Source organism: Xenopus laevis, chromosome 9_10L (genome assembly GCF_017654675.1).
Source record: "Xenopus laevis strain J_2021 chromosome 9_10L, Xenopus_laevis_v10.1, whole genome shotgun sequence".
Taxonomy (NCBI): Eukaryota; Metazoa; Chordata; class Amphibia; order Anura; family Pipidae; genus Xenopus; species Xenopus laevis.
The window spans coordinates 24251848-24272899 of NC_054387.1; the positions used below are offsets into that span (position 1 = coordinate 24251848).

The window sequence follows — 21052 nt, forward strand, 5'->3', positions numbered from 1 at the left end:
TTGGTTATGTGGGATCTGGAAGTGATCTTTCAATCGAGTAAAGGAAACTAAGGTGTCATCATGCCATACATCACCAAATGTACTCACCCCGTGGTCCGACCAAAGACTCATTGGACCAAATTTTGCCAACAGGGGGTAATTTTGATTGTTCCATAGTGGTGTAAGCGGGTCAATGGGGGGGGACTTCAAAAGTGCATTGGCCATTTTCCACACCTTACGTAGGGAGTCGATGGGGGGGGAAAGTAGTGACTGAGCTGTAACGACAGATTTCCCTAGAATCCAGCTTACTGGGTTATCAGTAAAGCCAGTCAAATGAGCCCAAAGAGAATGTAGCACTCGGTGATGCGAACCTTCTACCCACGTAGTGAGGTGGGACAATTGTGCTGCCAGGTAGTATAAATACATATCTGGTAAGGCCAGGCCAGCTTTATTTTTAGCACACATTAGCGTTTCAAGCTTTAGTCGTGGCCTGGAGTGAGCCCACACCAGTTGTCTAAATACAGCATTTATTTTAAGAAAATAGGATTTGGGTATCCATATCGGGGCTTGTTGTAATACATAGAGGAGCTTGGGTAAAATAATCATCTTTATAAGATGGATCCGCCCTGTAGGGCCAATCGGGAGATTAGCCCATGATTTAAGCTTTTGAGACATCCAATCATTCAACGGGTCTAAGTTAAGTGTTAAGTATTGTTGGGGGAGCACTGTGACTTTAATTCCTAAGTAGGTAAATTCGGGAACTACTTTAAAAGGGAAGGTAGACAGTCTTTCCTCTGCAGTAAGTGGGTCTAGCATAAGGGCAGTGGATTTCGATTTATTTATTACCAGTCCGGAAACTGCACCAAAGTCTGCCAAGACCGTTAGAGCATTGGTTAGCGAATCACCCCTGTCTCCCAGATATATAATTGAATACGATCCTCCCTATTACCCAGAACAAACCCAGTTATATTGTTATGAGATTTGATGCGGTAAGCAAGGGGCTCAATAGCCAACGCAAATAGTAGAGGAGAAAGTGGACAGCCCTGCCTAGTACCTCGGTATAGACGGAAGGACGGGGTAGACATATTACTAGCTTTGATAGAGGCAGTGGGAGCGTTGTACAACAATTTAACCAGATTGATGTAGTTGGGGCCAAATCCGAATTCTTTAAGCAGTTGCCAAAGATATGGCCATTCAACTGTGTCAAACGCCTTGGCAATATCCAGGGCAACCACAGTCCTCTGGCCCTGGTTATCATGGGGGAGGGAAAGATTAGGGTAAAGCCGACGGATATTCAGAGCCGTAGATTTGCCAGGCATGAAACCAGTCTGCTCCTCATGCACCAAGTGGTGAATCACGTCACCCAGTCTCATGGCCAAGACTTTTGCCAAGATTTTAACATCAGTTGTAAGTAGTGAGATTGGGCGATATGCGTCACAGTATTTAGGGTCTTTACCGGGCTTGTTAAGTAGCATAATTGTGGCATTATACATGGACGGGGGTAAGGACTGGCGCTGCAGTGCATCCTGAAAGGTCGCACACAGGTGTGGGGCAATTTCTTTTTTGAATCTTTTATATATTTCGATTGGTAGGCCATCAGGACCAGACACCTTACCATTAGGGAAGGCATCAATGGCTGAAGAAATTTCCTGCACTGTAATCTCAGCATCCAGGGTCCCGACCTGCTCTATCGTTAAAGTAGGCAAGCAGATATTAGTAAAATAGGCCTCCATTCCCTCTGGGGAGGTCGTATTCTTATTGGGTTGACTATGTAGTACTCCCTGCGAATCAAAAAGGTCAGAAATTACCGGGAGGGTGGTGTGTGCCCTGGCCATATAAGCTAGTAGTTTACCAGCCCGTTCACCTTGTTCATAAAAATTAACCTTAGAGAAAAGCAGTTTCCTCTTAGTTTTTTCATGCAAATGTGCAGCGTATTCCTGTTCTGCTTGGTGTAACGCTAACAATGTGGGTGGGGCGGGCTTTGCTTGCATACTAGCAGTAAGGGTATCAACCTCCTGACTTAATTGCATTTCAAACCGGCGTGAGGCCTTTTTAACTGCCGTAATCTCGGTGTGAAGAGTGTGCCTAAGAGTGGCTTTGAAGGCCTCCCAAATTGTTGGGGCATTAACGGGGGAATGGTCTAGTGAGAAGTACTCTGTGATAGAGCTGGCAATTGCTGCATCGTTATTGATAATATTGAGCCAGACTGGGTTGAAGGACCACTGTCTATTACTGTGGGAGCTGGGACCAGTATGCCAAGTTATCTTGAGCGGGACATGATCTGAGATACCTCTCGTTTGATAATGAGCACTTTGCATATTTAAAAGCAGGTCTTTGGAAAGAAATACCATGTCTAACCTTGATAAGGACATGTGAGTTGTGGAGAAGCAGGAGAATCCAGATTGCAAGGGGTGACAGTGTCTCGACGCCTCCACTAGAGAAACATCCGCCATCAAGGCCGCCAAATTAAATGCTCTAGCATTGGAAGTGGTGGCAGAGCTCCTTACCCTATCCAAAGTATCATCCAAAACCGTGTTGAAATCACCACCACAGATAATTTGCGCATATGGGAAATCCGCTATAAATTTAACGAATTGGACAATACACTTATCTGTATAAGGGGGCGGTATATACAAATTGGCCAAAACAGTATGCACAGAGTTAATCTTACAATACAGGAAAATGAATCTGCCCTTGGGGTCAGACCTAAGAGACAGTAATTGGAAATTAACAGATTTTTTGATCAACACTGATACCCCACCAGTGTAAGGAGAGTATGTGGCGTGAAAGGCCCAACCCACCCAGGGACGCCTAAGGGCTAAAATCTTACTACCAGTAAGATGGGTTTCTTGTAATAGTATCACCTCTGCACCAAGGGACTTGACCTGATCTAGTACCAGCTTTCTTTTAATCCGGTCATTTAAGCCCCTTACATTCCAGGAGAGTAGGGAAAAATTCAAAGCAGATGTCATGAGGAGGTATCGTTAATATTGTGACCAACATTGTGAACAAGAAAACAAGGCAAAAAGAGCCATATGATACACAAACACTTTAGCAAAATTGCCGACATGGACTTGGAAATAAGGCATAAAGGCCACATGTACCTGAGAAGAGCATAGACATGTAAACATTTTAATGCTACCCGTTTTACGTTCAATCTTAATAACTGGTTAACTCCCGTCCCCTGCATCTGAGTGCGGGGAGCCCCTCCCTTTCTGCCAGACCCCAACTGTGGCAGAATTTGATCCCTGAACCTACCAACAAAAAAAAAAAACACATTCTTATTGAAACGTAGTTAAACCGTTCAAAAGCTGTACTTGACAGCTGAGAGGGTTGCAAATACAGTCAAATTATCCTGGGCCCGCCGGCCAGCAACCAGGATACTTAGAGTAAGGCATGTGTGAAAAGTCAGAGGTAAATATCAAAGGCGCCACGCTAGAGTGAGCCAAAACCAAGAAAAGATAACTGCGGCACAAGAGTGCCATAAATGCAGCAGCATTGATCCATTCAGAAAAATAATACAGTACCCTGTACGTAAAAGCAAATAATGTTAGCAAGATATCGACCACATGCTCACGTAAATGGGAAACATCCGGGAGAGGAAGCGAAGATCTCATCACCCAATGCTGGAAAAAACAAATTTTGTAATCCAAATGAGGGCAGTGAAGACTTTAGAGAGACAAGCTTCATAGTGCCGCGTTATCCAACCATGTAGAGACTTCTTCCGGGGAAGAAAAAAATTGGGTGCTGCCGTTCGCTTGAATCCGAAGCTTAGCAGGATACAACATGGCATACTCGATCTTCTTCTCCCTCAGACGTTTCTTGACCTCCTGAAATCGTGACCTTTGCCGTTGGACCTCCAGCGAGAAGTCAGGGTAAAGAGAGATCCTGGTATTCTGGAATGTGATCTGCTGCATATTCCTTGCCATCCTGAGTAGGGCATCCCTATCCTTAGCGTTTAGCAGCCGTGCAATTAGGGCCCGAGCAGGGGCCCCAGGGATAGGAGGACGCATTGGGATTCTGTGTGCCCTTTCCACAGTGAAGGCGGAAGAAAGCAAGGGGACTTCAAAGGTTTCTCTTATCCAGGATTCAAGACATTTTTCTGGCTCTGTCCCCTCTGCCCTTTCGGGGAAGCCCACAAACCTTAGGTTGTTCCGACGCAGACGGTTCTCAAGATCATCCGATTTAGCTTGACATACTGTGAGTGCCTGCTGGAGCTCACTAATCTGCTGTGGGACAGGCGCACATGTATTTTCCAACATGTCAATACGGTGCTCCGCTTCTACCGTACGTTCACAAAGCTTTTGAATGTCCTGCTTAAGAATAGAGAACTCCACTTTAAGCTCTTCAGTTTTGGCAGTAATCAGCGTAGTGCAGGTTTCTCTGGTCGCTCTTATCTCTGCGTTGGTTCCTGTGCCACAGCAGGGCTATGAGCAGGAGAAGAATCTGGGGAAGATGAAGCAGACTGGTTTCCGCTATCCTTGATAGATCCGCTATCACGAGCAAATCTTCCCAGCTTTGCAGCAGCTTCCGGAGCTTTCTTGAAGGTTTTGCTGGGGCCCATCTTGTCGCAAGAAGGCAAGAGTAGCTAGAGAGATTGGTATAGACAGCGGCAAAGCGGTAATTAATCTCACCGGGAAAAGAATTAGTGCTGGCTGGCGAAACCCAACAGACGAGTAACCTCTCACATAGATGCGGTAGCCACGCCCCCGAGGGTCGTTACATGGCTTTCAGAGTAGGCCTCAGGCTTGCAGGGGGTCTATTGTAAATTTACTGGTGGACATAAGTTCTGCCATATAGCCCCTCTGCAGTTGCTGTGTCTACTGGAGTGGTCTGCAGATATTTTAATTTTCTTGAAGGATTGTTATATAGCCTGGCGTGAGGGTGCCAGTCCTCAGAGTGCTGGGATGGTATAATCAAGCAACTATGCAGGCAAGGGGATTAATACAGGGTCACTTTAGGCACTCACTTGCCCCCCCCTCTCTCTTGGCCTGAACTGCAGCAGCCAAATAGTAAATGTGGGGGATAGCACCCTCCTATTCAGGGTTAACACTGTTTGCTGGCGCTTTTCCTTTAGATAAAAGAGGGCCCCCTGGGGCTCCAGAGCCTGTCTCCTCACCTCAGCCAACGATGCAGGGCTTGTAAAGTGGCCGTGAATGTAACCGCGCCGTTATGTGGCCCAGGTCGGGGACCACAATTAATTGAGGCCGCGGCTCAGCACGCGCTGCTATGCCTCAACCGGCTCCGTGCCAGAACGCGCGTCACCGAGCGCAGTTTTGTAGCGGTCGGAAGGCTGGATGGCCCCTAGCAGACCGGATCGCTTGAAGGTGAGTGGGATTGCCGGATTGGGGAACTTTAGTGAGCGGAGCCCCAGGAGAGCCCAGAATGTGCAGCCACTCCGTCGCCTGGTCAGCCACGCCCCCTAGGAGAAATTTTTTTAATGCGATACCTTAACAAGCTTCCAAATAATTTGCCCTCTACAGATGTCAAACTTACTGGCCTAAAAGTTATCAATTTTTAAATATTGGAATGACATCAGCTTTCCTCCAATCAATAGGTACCATACCATATGAAAGCTAATCTGAGTAGGGATGCACCGAATCCACTATTTTGGATTCGACCAAACCCACAAATCATTTGCTAAAGATTCGGCCGAATGCCGAACCGAATCTGGATTTGCATATGCAAATTAGGGGTGGGAAGGGGAAACCATTTTTTACTTCCTTGTTTTCTGACAAAAAGTCACACTATTTCCCTCCCTGCGCATAATTTGCATATGCAAATTAGGACTCAGTTCGTCCAAATCCGAAACCTGCTGAAAAAGGCAGAATCCTGAACCGAATCCTGGATTCGGTGTATCCCTAAATCTGAGAAAATTAGAAATAGAGGCCGGTCTAAAACTGAACTAAGATCTCTTAGTACCCAGGGTTGTATTCCATCTAGCCCTGACGACTTGTTCACATTAATTTTTATAAGAGCTTTATAAACCATATGCTGAGTCAGCCACTGACTAGATTGAGCTGAGCCAACAGTGCAGCTACAAAGTGAGCCTGGGAACTTGGACTCCTCTGTTGTATATCACTGAAGAACAGAAATTTTGCCTTTTCTGTATGTTACAACCATACTGGTACCATTATTTAAAGGAGCAACACTCTCATGCTGCATCTTTATGCTACTAATATAATTAAAACACTTTCATTTAGTCTTAGCCTCTGTCGCAATGTGCTCCTCATTTTCTATCTTTTCCATCCGGATTGCTGTTTAACAACATCTTTTATATCGTTATTCTGTCCAAACCAGAAGTTCATAGTTACTGCTGTACCGAGGATTTTTCAGCTGCCTTGTGATATATATCTGTCTTCATTTAATTTAGGTACTGAGAGAATGCATGTGGGCAGTGTTTCTCCTTCTGTAATTTATTTTTGTAAGACTGTGCTGACCTGCGTGCTACAGAGACAACTTGACACATGAATCAAGGCAGCTGAAAAATCCTCTGTACAGCTGTAACAACTCATGTCTGGTTGGAGCAGAGTCCAGGCTTGGAGGAAATGTTGATTGCCACATGTTGGATCTTGCAAAGTGAATATCGCCCATCACATATTTCAGTAGACCGGAAGCTCGGTTATATGAAATTTTTAATAAAGCATTGCAAATAATACATTTTGTGCAGGACAGAGCTTATTTTAGTGCAGGGTAGAATAGATTTTTACGACAAATGTTTTAATGTTACAGTTCCTTTAAGTGTGAAATAAAAGGAATTTCATATGTTCTATTAGTCCTGGCGTCTCCACATGCTTGTATTCCTGATTTGGTGCAGGCAGTTCTTAATCTATATTTAGGTCTAGCTGGTGGCCCATAACCCCCCCCTTGTGTTGCCCTCAATTAAAGTCTAGCTGCTGTTACTGCTTACCTTTAAGATTAACAATGTTTTAAAACTGAGATCAACTAGCACCTGCACTGTTCACACCTTAGATTCAAGTTGTAAAAGACCTTCATTTTTCATTCTCACTTGTAATCCCATTTATTGTTCACACCTGTAAGACCCTGTATTGATCACACCTCATGTCAATGCCCACATTGTTCACCTACCTGTGTCACCTCCTGTGTGTGCCATATTCTGCCTGCCCTATGCTGCCTGTGTGCGCCATACTCTACCTGCCCTAGTCTGCCTGCTATGCATGTGTGACACTCTGCTTGTTGAAGGCGAGAATTTGGAAATAATTGTTAGGGGGTCCCCAAGGTGTTTAATCATGTGTACAGGGTTGCTATGCTATGCACATGGGAGGAGGAGGACTATGGATTTAAGGGCATTCCTTACAATGACAAACTTTTTCATGAGTGATATCCCTGCAGTGTGCTACCAACATTAATGTATCATCTTAACATTTTTTGTGATAATATGGGTGTAGTTTAAAAAGTGGAGTGGTTAATACTGGCTTTCCTTATCGGCCCCAACCATGTAGGCCAGTCCGGTCCTGTGTACCACAGACATTAAACAACACTGATCTACATAATTATTCATAAAGCCAAGGCCTGGTTCCATCCCATGTACAGAGTTAAACATTTTCAAAAAATTTTATTCTCATACTTTTTTCATTTTCTGAAAATTTCCCTCAAGAACTATGATTTTTAAATCATGGAGTGGTGCAGACTGTTGAAATAGTATCCTACCAGTGTGTCCACTTTTTTTTTTTAATAGTTATAGTGAAGCCTTGTTGTGTTTACTACTGTGTACAACAGTCTCCATTTAAACAGTAGCCCACTCTCTAAATACACACACATTTATATACATACACACATTTGTATTTCTTTTATATTACTATAATATTTTCTGCATTTCAGTCAAGCATTACTAAATACTCTCAACCCTGTTTATTACACTGAAGACTGACACATTGAACAGAAAGGTATTTTTATTGAGAATAATTTTCTGGATAGAATACATGCAGGAGCTATTTACATCTGTACATAGGGCAGCTCTCCTGCCCCTATTTATAAATAGGATTTACAGAGTCCAATAAATAACACTGCACCCCCACAAATGAGGATTGTTTATCTGTCATCTGGTAAAAAAAATATCTTACAAAGTCTCATTTATTTTATCATTAGCCAAAATATTAAAAATAATCAGATAAAGGCAGGTTCTAGTTACTAGATCAGAGCTTTTTTTTGGGGGAGGGGTCAAGTTCGACTTTACATAAAGTTGATACTGTAGTTAGTGTTCATATTAGGCAAAAGGGATTAAAGGGGTGGTTCAACTTCCAACACTTTTTTCAGTTCAATTGTTTTCTGATCGTTTACCAGAAATAACTACCTCTTCCAATTACTTTCCATTTTTTATTTACTACCATTTTTCCAAAATCTAAGTTTAAAGTTCAAAGTTCAATGTCCTGTCTCTGGTGTTTCAGTCTGTCAGCTCAGTAATTCAGGTGCAGACTCTGAACTGTTACAATTTTGCAATATTTTATGGATACATTTCTCAGCAGCATCTCTGGAGTATTAGAAACTATTGTATCAATTCAAAACAAAGAAAACAAAACAGCTGCCTTTAATGAAACTCAGGGATGCAGCTTAGCAGGGACAAATATAAGAAATTTATCAACTAAATGTATCAACTTAGAACTCAACTACATGTATCAACTTAGAACAGTTTATAGGGTTGGCGACCCCCCTCCAAGAGCTGCTTTATAAGGTGAAAAATTACACTTTACACTTCAATATTAGAAAAGCCATCACAAATAGAAAATAGGAAGTAATTGGAAAAAGTAATTTCTGGTGAACTATTAATATCAATTAATATTTTTTCTAAAACCAACTGAACTAAAAAAGTGTTGGAAGGTGAACAACCTCTTTAACTGTATGTTTGTACACATGTCCCCTAAAACATGATTTGGCTAATGAAACTTTGGGGTAATTATCAAAGCTAATCAGCCAAAACAGTGAGCTGGTCGGAGCTATGAACACAACCTCCACCAAGTTAGTTATCTGCAAAAGACCTGCAATGAAAGGTAGTTTTTTTTGTGTACAGTGAAGAAGGGTGCTAGTCCAGGTCCAGATCCAATATATATATATATATATATATAACCCTTGTCTTCATTCTGCTCTTCCCGCACCTGTTGTTTTGGAGTGGGAAGAACGGAAAATTGCAGGTATAAGGTTTGTGGGTCAAGTGTTTGCATAGAGCATACTTATAAATGTACCCAATGTAGGGCCTGCATTCCGCTTTTTTGTATATATCAGATTCCAGCAGCATCAAATCAAAAATGTAATCATTGTATCAAGGATCATGGGGTGCAATCTTGATTCAATTTAAAGACTGACTATATATTTATAAATGATTTGTAGGCAATGTCAATAGTGATGAATACATAAATATTCTCAGTGCACCCAAATCCAATTATGCACAGCAAGAGTAGGGCCCTTGCAGTTCAGGAAGCCTAGGGCCCTATGTTGGCCCACATAAAGTGTAACAAAACATACAATTATTTGCCATTCCCATTGAAGTGTAAAGAGAAGTTTGTGCAAACTCTATGATTGCTTACTCATAGATATGAAGCTGTTGTGGAAATACATCTAGCATCCTTTACTTGGGAACTGTTGTTCCACAAATGTTGTGTGTCATGTGAGATATTAAAAAAAAAAAAACATAAAAAGACACAGGTTGTACAACCTAGGGCTAAGTATACCCTGTCTTCTGTGTTTCAATCCCCCACTTTGAAGGACTAGGAAAATTATTCCAAATACAAAATGCTCATGTGTGAAAGAACATTGCTATGTATGTTTGTATTTTCATGTATGTTTGTATTTTCATGTAAATATAGTCATTAAAGAAAATTGTATATCAAATAATTTTCAATTTTCTAAACAAAGAAAATTTCCAGTTCCTTATTAAGAATGGGATCTCCTAGTACCCCAATACTATTGTTCAAAACGGGTGGCTTTACAGAGAATATTCCTGTTTCATCAGTTGAAAGCAATGCAAGTAATGTAGTAAACTGAGTAAATGCAAAATAGGAAGAGTAATACAAAAATGGAGCAACAGTAAACAAAATAGGAACCCAAAAATGTCAATAATCTAAGTTTACATATTGCACCTCATATTTCGCCCAAACACCAGGGAATGAAAACATGTAAATACATTGAAATACAACAGATTCTCGCATATAAGATGCACATAAACTGTTTTCATTTCAGTGCCTTCACAGTGCTTCCATCAATACGTACATCAGTTAAAGCTGTTGTATATTTTACATGTTTCAACCAGAACCTACATTTAGCACGAGACAAATAAATGGAATATTCATGTATTTGACACTTTACCCATACTCATTATTTTGCAAAATACAAGGCATTTTAAGGAAGTTTGCGCATTTAAAAAAAGTATTACAAATTACTTTTGCCTTTAAAAGAATGTATTAGGGCATTATGTTTTTTTGCTTTACCGAGGAGTAAATGTACCACCTTTTTATGTCCACTCATAGATGAAGTTAGAGAGATGATCTAATTTCCTGTACTAGGTTGTAATAAACCCAAAATATTATCTGGATAATTAAACTACTGTTTTTTATCCTAAATGGGAAAGTGATATCATTCTGGCCTATGGAGATCACAAAAAAAGACAGTAAAGCATTTATAAACAAGTTGTAACTATTGCAAAACTCAAATTGAACAGATTGATGGCCAAGAGCATTGAAAATATTTTTTTCATCTGCTTAAAAGTTGTTTAATGTCCTATCAAATTTTGATATATGGTAAATATAACAGAGCCCAACAGATCACTTATTAACACGGACAACAGCATACTCAGCAGTTCACCACATGTGCCTAATGTGGCAAAATGCCACTATCGATCTCAGTAGCAGTAGCTTGGACCTAATCTGTTGCCCCCACCCAGAAGAATGGCACATCCAGAATGAAAGATGTACTATGTATTTCTTATTATAATTAGGTCTTCCTGTTGCTTCTTTGGATATAAAACTTGTTTGACTATCGCAAAATGGCCTTTTTTTTATTCCTAGACATAACACCTGGACAATCCATGATTAGACGGCTGCAATATTCCATTATAGATCTGACTCACCAAAAGGTTTCTTTGTTAACCAAAACCCCTAATAATTACAAAATCACTGCGCTTACTATTTACTGCCTCACTGTTATAATTTCTGCTTTCACATAAGGCCCTTCCCTTTGAAGAACCATTTGTCAACAGTGGGCCCTTAGTTTCCCTATCCATTAATAATAGCCCCCCCCCCCGGCTTAGGTCCAAACCCCTAACTACTTAAAACCCCAAGAAGTTTGCCTGGCTCCATGCCTTGTTGACTGGCCATCTTCTGCACATCGAAGCCAAGATGCATAAGGAATTGCACCACACTCATTTCTTGCCCTGTAAAGTGGTCTCGGATGGAGGGGCAGGTTGGGTTACACTGTGGCCAGGGGCAGCTGTCCATCAAATGGAAGGGGCATCCCTTCAATGGGACCTTGCTATTTTTGTTTGTCTCTTGCAGACGCCGATCCCAGCAATGCAGAGCACGGGGGAGAGAGGTGCCTCGGACCTGAATCTCTGTCCAGTGACTGAAACACAAGAGTGAGCTTGAGTCAATGCTATATTATTCGCAGCTGAATATATATATATATATATATATATATATATATATATATATATATATATATATATATATATATATATATATATATATATATATATATATATATATATATATATATATATATATATATATATATACATATATACAGTGGTGTGAAGAACTATTTGCCCCCTTCCTGATTTCTTATTCTTTTGCATGTTTGTCACACTTAAATGTTTCTGCTCATCAAAAACCGTTAACTATTAGTCAAAGATAACATAATTGAACACAAAATGCAGTTTTTAAATGAAGGTTTACGTTATTAAGGGAGAAAAAAAACTCCAAATCTACATGGGCCTGTGTGAAAAAGTGATTGCCCCCCTTGTTAAAAAATAACTTAACTGTGGTTTATCACACCTGAGTTCAATTTCAAAGGTTATAAAGCCATTTCTAAAGCTTTGGGACTCCAGCGAACCACAGTGAGAGCCATTATCCACAAATGGCAAAAACATGGAACAGTGGTGAACCTTCCCAGGAGTGGCCGGCCGACCAAAATTACCCCAAGAGCGCAGAGACAACTCATCCGAGAGGCCACAAAAGACCCCAGGACAACATCTAAAGAACTGCAGGCCTCACTTGCCTCAATTAAGGTCAGTGTTCACGACTCCACCATAAGAAAGAGACTGGGCAAAAACGGCCTGCATGGCAGATTTCCAAGGGCAAACCACTTTTAAGCAAAAAGAACATTAAGGCTCGTCTCAATTTTGCTAAAAAACATCTCAATGATTGCCAAGACTTTTGGGAAAATACCTTGTGGACCGACGAGACAAAAGTTGAACTTTTTGGAAGGTGCGCGTCCCGTTACATCTGGCGTAAAAGTAACACAGCATTTCAGAAAAAGAACATCATACCAACAGTAAAATATGGTGGTGGTAGTGTGATGGTCTGGGGTTGTTTTGCTGCTTCAGGGCCTGGAAGACTTGCTGTGATAGATGGAACCATGAATTCTACTGTCTACCAAAAAATCCTGAAGGAGAATGTCCGGCCATCTGTTCGTCAACTCAAGCTGAAGTGATCTTGGGTGCTGCAGCAGGACAATGACCCAAAACACACCAGCAAATCCACCTCTGAATGGCTGAAGAAAAACAAAATGAAGACTTTGGAGTGGCCTAGTCAAAGTCCTGACCTGAATCCTATTGAGATGTTGTGGCGTGACCTTAAAAAGGCGGTTCATGCTAGAAAACCCTCAAATAAAGCTGAATTACAACAATTCTGCAAAGATGAGTGGGCCAAAATTCCTCCAGAGCGCTGTAAAAGACTCGTTGCAAGTTATCGCAAACGCTTGATTGCAGTTATTGCTGCTAAGGGTGGCCCAACCAGTTATTAGGTTCAGGGGGCAATTACTTTTTCACACAGGTTTGGATTTCTTTTCTCCCTAAATAATAAAAACCCTCATTTAAAAACTGCATTTTGTGTTTACTTGTGTTATCTTTGACTAATAGTTAAATGTGTTTGATGATCAGAAACATTTTGTGTGACAAACATGCAAAAGAATAAGAAATCAGGAAGGGGGCAAATAGTTTTTCACACCACTGTATATATATATATATATATATATATATATATATATATATATCCTCTCATCGCCCCCAGCCTGCTCAAGATTTCTAGGCATGACATCATGACTTTAATATGATCTAGTCACCCTACTCACATTGTGAGTAGTCAAAGCATGCTGTTATCCTATGCCTAGCTAATAATAAGTAGAAGCTGCTAAAGTCCCCATAATAGCTTTGAAATTGAATCGTGTATTTTAATTGTACCTTAGATCTAGTCTTCCTTTGTATCCTGTTGAGTATATGCAAACATTCACACGTGGCAGGCATAGTATTTTCCAAGTAATATGCTTGACTAGATGCAAGAAGCTAGATGTCCATAAGCCTTGGTATAAAATTTAGTGCATGGCCCCTTCCTTACCACCCTAAGTATCTATGTACCCAACAAATGTAGGGATTTAGGACTGTGAGCCATTCCCTTCATTATTCTCTTTATCAGTGAGCTAATTATTTGTACCAAAGGGTACAGTTGCAATACCTAGGTGTACTGACTCACTAACTCACTCTCACTGCTCTGCGCTACACAGCATACCTTTAAAAATAAAGATGATATCGGAGGTTATGCTATAGTTATACATTATGAGAGCTAACAAACTAGTCTTCTCCTTGAACTTCGCACAAATACTTCTCGGGGGAGCCAAGTATATTACTTTACTAACAAAACAGCTTTTGGTAATCCGAAGCTATTATACTGTATGATTTATGAATGACAACATCTGTATACAGGTACACATTAATTTTTTTTATCAGACTTGTCCCTGTCTAATGAGCCTGGACCTAGTAGTTTTAAGGACTTGTTTGACATACCTGCCCTACTTTAAGTTCACCAACAGAGGGGTCTCCTTACCTACTGTACAATTTTACTTTATTATTAGCAGCATATTTGCTGGGAAGAGTTTACTGTAAAACCAAGGCTGCTCCTGCTATGAGGCAAACTATAAGAGACGAATTTCTGTCTTTTAAAACAGAAATTCAGCTCTGCTAGGGGGGCAAGTGTGCTTACTGCACTAGCGATGGGGCCCCCCCTGGACCCGCTACAATATTAAAAGCATGGAGCGGGAAAGGGGGTGGCATTGGGGCTGCTGCCTCAGGCGGCAGCAAGCCCTGAAACACCCCACTCATACTTCAGCACTCCTCTCTCTGGGCCGCAATAATTCTGAATCTTGACTACCATAAACCCGCGAAAACGGCTCCTTATGGAAAAGAATCCTTTGGGGCAGAACAAAGTTCAAAAAAGGGCCTCACTGACTGCTACCAGATATGAAAAATTTGCCTTCGAGGACAAGCAAGATTGCCCCCACGCCTCAGCTAGTACTCCTCCCTTGCCCTCCTCACCACAGCCACGAACCAGCCATGTATCCAACATCATTGCCAAAGTAGACCATCTCCACCACAACAGCCTCCACTTTGTGGGCTTCCCCGAAAAGGCAGAGGGCAACAAACCCGAACACTTCATAGAAACATGGCTGACAAAGTATTTGACCATGCAAACCTCTCTCCAATGTTGCATTAAATCCCAACAAGACCAGAACCACCATGAGCCCCACCAGGACCGCTCATCGCCAGACTACTCAATGCCACAATAGAGACACCATCCTTTCACTGGCACGCAACCACAACACTCTTAAGTTCCAGTTGACATCAATCTCCATTTATGCGGACTACTTGGCTGATGTCCAGCGACAGTGTGCCATTCATAAAAAGGGGACTGTCTAATCATGCTAGTGCAATTTATGTCCCAGCACCCACATGGCAAAACAATTGCTATGCAAGATTTCAATACGCTCCTTAAACAACAAGGCAAATGTATACACAGGTCAAGTGACTTGCAACGAGTACGGTCAACTCTGGGACTAGTAAGTCTGGAGGTACTAACATCCAACAACAAAACAATACTCCTGTTTATCACAATCTAATAGCTCCTTGTCAAAATAGACTATGCTTTGGTAGGCAACCCCACCATAATCCTTATAAAAGGGGTCTCAATACCTATCCAGGGGGATATCGGACCGCACTCCTTTGGAGATCTTACTCCAACTTGACTGCGTAACCCAAGCACCCAGTTGGTCCCTAAACCCTGTTTGGTTAAATAAACTAGACAACAAGTCCACACTTGACACCACCATACAAGAATTTTTTCGTATAAACAGTTCCACTGATGCACTGACATGATGGGACGCTTTTAATGCGTACCTGAGAGGGCAGCTGGGAGCAGAGATTGCTGCATTTAAAAAATAGGGCTACCCACAACAAAGCAGGTTAGAAGGTGAGGTATCCACTGCAGAGCAGCAAGCCGATCTTTTGCCCAACAGAGGAAAACCTCTTGGCTCCAAAACTTAAAGGAGAACTAAAACTAAATGAATATGGCATATTTTATATATTGACCTAATTGCACTAGCCTAAAGTTTCAGCTTCTCAATAGCAGCAATGATCCAGGATTTCAAAGCTGTCACGGGGGGGGGGGGGGGTTGCCATCTTGGAAAGTGTCTGAAACACTCACATGCTCAGTGGGCTCTGAGCAGCTGTTGAGAAACTATGCTTAGGGATTGTCACAAATTATCAAGCAGATAATTTGTGGCATGTAATATAAGATGATGCTACAGGGGTGGTTATTACATTCTGATGCTAATTGCACTGGTGTCTGTGCTGCCATGTAGTAGTAGCCTTATATTGTGCCTTTTTTTAATGTATACTGTATCTTTTGAGTTGTCCCCTAAGCTCAATAACTGACAGAAGTAGAAAACATGTGCAATAAATCAGCAAAAAAGAAGATAGGGAGCTACTGGGGCATATTTGGAGGTACAAATCTCATAATGTTTGGAGGCATAGATCTCATTTCTAGCCTAGTTCTTTAGTTAAGCTTGAAGAAAACCCCTTTGGGCGACAAGTTGGTTATATTCATGTCAACATGAATATAACAAACTTGTCGCCCAAAGGGGTTTTCTCTTTACTTAAGTGTAGGTCTATGAACAGGGGAAAAGAGCTGGTAAGTTGTTAGAACACCAGGCAAAACAACAATCTACCCCCAACTATTTCGGCCATAAAAGACCTGCATGCATTGTTAAAACAGTCCTTGTAAAAAAAAAAAAAAATTCAGTCCTTGTAAAAGGTAAGCTGCAGAGTTCAATGTATGAATCAATGATTGCTTTGTTGGGTAAGCCAGGCAAAGAACAAATGCTGTGCGCGTCATACAGGCCCATCTCTCTCTTTGCGGAAGATTCTGGCCAAGCAGCTCAGTAAGGTTGTCACTATGCTAATTAACCCTGACTAAACTGGTATTCCAGTGAAAACAGTAGCACTTAATACCAGGCACCTGTTTTTAAACCATTGGCACTGGCATGGTCTTCCAAAAAATGGGGTGAACGAAACTTCTGTATCATTCACCCCAGGCCTCATTGTGGGTTAACTCCACATTGATCACCTCGTTTTCCATAGCAAGGGGGATCAAGCAAGTTCTTGGTGGACCCCCTGTGGCAGACCAACAGTCAACCCCACATGTGATCAAAACGTTTTATAAATTCACATATCAGGTGAGACGGCAGGCTGAAAAAATAAAACTCTGGGAACAACTTCCCCCTGGGCATATAAAAATGTTTGCTATGCAAAACACTGTATCCATTGTGGCACTATCCAATATGGGTGCCCACTAAATTCTTTGGTAACATCAACACCATACTGTGATGGTTTATATGTGTGAACTCCAGATCCAGATTAAGTCTGCAAGTGCTCATGAGGCCAAAAATGAAGGACTACCTCTTCTCTTGCAAAGATGCATGAGTTGGTAGCCTTTACTCAAAGAGCTCCTTAAACACCCCTGTGGAACAATGCAGTATACCGGCACCTGGCCCATATTCCTCCTCCAAGTTGCTGGTTATCTAAAGGAATTAAACCATCTCAGATGTGTGGGCACAGTACTCCCCTAAATATTTGCTACACTGAAATCTCAGTATTACTTGTCAAACTCACAATGGTTGGTATACCTGCAAGTTAGCAGCACCTTAAAACAGCAAAACAAAACAAACCCATCAGGTTAGCTCCCTCTCAGGTACTAGAATCCATTAAATTGGTTGTTCATCTTTAAATTAACTTTTAGTATGATGTGGAGAGTGATATTCTGAGACAAATTGTAATTGGTTTTCATTTGTGTTTTTTGAGTTATTTGGCTTTTTATTCAGCAGCTCTCCAGTTTGATGTTTCAACAATCTGGTTGCTAGGGTCCAAAATACACCAGAAACCATACATTGATTTGAATAAAAGCCTGGAATATGAATAGGAGAAGGCCTGAATAGAACGATGATTAATAAAAAGTAGCAATATGAAGCATTTGTTTTTAGATTTGGAAGCTGGAAAGAATCAGAAGGAGGCAAATAACTTAAAAACTATATAAAAAAAAAAAGAAGGCTAACTGAAAAATTGTTTCGAATTAGCGATTATATAACATACTAAAAGTTAACTTAAAGGTGAACCATCCCTTTAAAAGGTTGAGAGTTCCCTCTCTGGTATATACAAAAAGCTACTAAAATCCCTGGTTAATAACAACCCTATCAAAAGCAGGGATGCCTGGGAAAAGGATCTGGTATATGTAACTGACAATCAGTGGACAGAGACCATGCAAGCACCTACATTTGTTTCCCTCAGCTACAAAGACAGATTGTTACAACTTTACATGTTTCCCAGAGGGCTACCTTGATGCATACATTATGGCAATGCCCTAGGTCTCTGCCCATCAGTGGAGAGAGACCATGCAAGCGCCTACATTTGTTTCCCTCCGCTACAAAGACAGATTGTTACAACTGTACATGGTTCACAGAGCATAGTACACCAGAGCTAGATTATACAGAATATACCCCAATGTGTCTCCGGCATGCCTCAGAGGTGAAACCCAGAGGGCTACCTTGATGCATACATTATGGCAATGCCCTAGGGCATTGCCATAATGTATGCTTCAAGGTAGCCCTCTGCATGGCCACCTTCATAGGTTCTGTTTCTTGGTCTGCAGCAGACCAAGAATCAGCCGTGTGGCATTAGCCCTCCTGGTTTTCTGATGGATCTACACTCTGCTCCGCACCATCTAGCTGCAGTCTGGCTGAAGCTGTGCAGCTACATGAAGCTGTGCAAGAGATCGGAGAGAAACTGAGCCAAATCTCTGTAGCCAGGGCATTAGGCTCAATAATTCATCAGTTCACATATATAGCAAATGCACAAATGCAGTAGGTTTTAGCAACCAGACACTTCCTTTAAATAGTCTAGTAAACTCATATCTTCTCTAATCGGAAAGAGGACTAGCAGATGGGTGCAGAGGAACCAGCAGTATGGGGCTTGCTCATGATTTGTATATTGCTCTGGCAAAAACCCATAACCACTTGCCATTCCTTTACTACATCATGTTTAATGAATAATTGCATGTTACTACTCTGTAACAAGTATGTGCCTCTGCTTCCCTGTAATTACATATAGCGTGCTGCAGCAGTCAATTCACACTTTGCTATATCTTTGAAGCCATTTTGCGTCTACATGACTTTCTTACTGTTCAATAAACTTTATGTTATTATACTAGTACTGCTGTTTTTTCATGGTATCTGTGCCTCAGTGTCTGTTTGTTACTACTTTTTATTGTGGGATGGGGATTGCCACATGTAAATAATTTTGTGTGCACAATAAACATTTCATACGTCTACAAATCCATGTCCTAAAAGTAATGTAAGAAGAGAAAGGCAGAGATAAAAACATAGCATCCATTTCTGTATATAACTTTGTTAAATACCAAAGTCATTTAGTTATGAAAAGAAAACCACCATATAATGACTATAGAACATGCAGTATGCAATAAGCACAAGTGAGAAGAAAAGGGTAGAAAGAGATTAATATAGAATACAGCAGAAAAATATGAAGTATTACAGAAACATAAAAGATATGACCAATAGATAATGGAGACTCACCTACGTGTGATCACCTCATGTGCCAGACATGCAGGAGCGAAACTTGCCCTGTATGAAAAGAAGCAATGTAAGAGTATGTACACTCAAATAATAGCATAGTTCAATGGGTTGCTAGACACACACCCAACATCCTTTAGCGTGTTCCTCAGCTCCCGGCCCAAATTTTGGATATAAAGCCATTGACTCTCTTGTACTGGCTGCCCACTCAGATGAACATTATCTACTGTCAGCTGGGCTTCATCAAACAACCACTGCACCACAAACACAGGACCTGAGTGACACAAAAATACAGTGTACAATAGTCACAAACAATGGCATTTTAGATGAAACAGAGCTAATACTCAGATTCTGTCCTCTTATACCTGAAGTTAATGATAATCTAGGACAGCATGTATAAGTGTCTTAATTTAAATTATATCCTGTGGAGTATATGCAAACTTTAGAGATGTGAAATGTGATGCTTTAATCTCTTTGTAATGTTTGCTAAAATCTGGTATGCTGGTTTAAATGCAAGCATTCACATGGACTGACAGACCTATGCATCTAATGCACTTTGCTTTCTTTACTCTGAATCTTTCAGCACCTGTGAACCATGCATTTAATTAATTAGTTTGTTATAAACTTTACATGTTTAGTGTTGCATTTAAATATGTAACATAATTGCTAAAGCATATGTATGTATTGGATACCCCCTGGGATGACATTGCTAATGGGCCCTAACACCCCAGTCTAATGATGTTGGAAGTGTAAAAAAAGAACCACAGTTACTACTGTTCCTTCTCTACTAAATGCATGAAGACAACAGACTTTTGCTCTCTTTTTTTTTTTAAAAGAAAAGTTAGAAAAGCTAGAAAAGTTAATTATTATCCTTTAAATTATAGAACACTAACATTCAACATGCCTGGCCCGTCAATCTGTGGATTCTGGCATACTACTAGAGGAGTTGTTGTTGACCATAGACAGTCCCTATTTAGTGGCCTGGTGGGGAGCCATTTAGGCCTGAGTACTTGAAATGCCAGGGCCTATTTTGAATATATATTTGTATATATGTGTCTAGGCATACTAACGTAATATGAAGATCTTTACTGTACCTTCGTAAGCATCAGGTACCAAGTGAATGGTTAAAAAGTAACTTCCAATAATAGCTTCTATTGATAAACACACATGGATTTATCAAAATCCAAATAATATAATATGTTTTGAAGGATGGAACTGGAACTTCTTACAGACAGTGGCGTAACTACCGAGGAAGCAGACCCCGCAGTTGCGGGGGGCCCGGGGGTACAGGGGGCCCGGCAGGGCCTGCTTCCTCAGTAGTGCCGCCGTGCCGGATTACCCACAAGGCGCCCTAGGCTACGGTCCACCTGGTCCAATGGGGCCCGGAGAGTAAATTATGTATTAGGCAGCTTTCTCTTCGTAGAGAATCTGCTGCTGAGTGTTGCTGCTTCACGGCAGTGACTGCACGCCCCCTCCCCCGCAGCTTGGCTGGACTGTGCAGTGAATAAAGTTGTTGGAGTTTTCACGGCCACGTGACTCGTCTCAGGGAGCGAGAGATAACCGCCTGCAGCTCTGCACCATAATATATCAGGTCAGCATGTGAGGTCCTGAGAAGTTCTGCTCAGTAGGCAAATAGGGGGTGGGAGGTTAAGGCTGTAGACAGGGGAAGGGAGCTGGAGAGAGGGGTCGCTGACACTTTTTATTGCTGCCCAGGTACCAGCCACAATCTGGACTGTTGGGGGGGGTTGGCGAGTTCTAGTTCAGCAAGTGCTTTGGTTTTTCTAAACATATTAACTTAAAATCTGCCACATGTTTTTGATCTATGTTCCATACTGATCACAATTAGAAACATCACAAGCTTTCCACTACATCAGGATAGACCAGAAGTGCCCATTATTAATCCCACACATTCCTGATTAAATAATCCCTGATTAAA

At 41.3% G+C, this 21052-nt stretch overlaps 1 protein-coding gene across 5 annotated transcripts in view; it reads right to left on the minus strand.

The window, feature by feature from the left end:
• Positions 1-21052, minus strand: part of notum.L (notum, palmitoleoyl-protein carboxylesterase L homeolog) — a 127378-nt gene that overhangs the window by 39872 nt on the left and 66454 nt on the right. For 2 of the 5 annotated variants that reach the window (XM_018234345.2, XM_041575624.1), the window contains 3 exons: positions 19243-19390; positions 19120-19167; positions 9947-11550 (listed from right to left, as the gene is read on the minus strand). In XM_018234345.2, coding sequence (XP_018089834.1) covers positions 11250-11550; positions 19120-19167; positions 19243-19390 — 497 coding nt within the window. In that variant the 3' untranslated portion in view covers positions 9947-11249. 5 annotated transcript variants of the gene reach the window in all.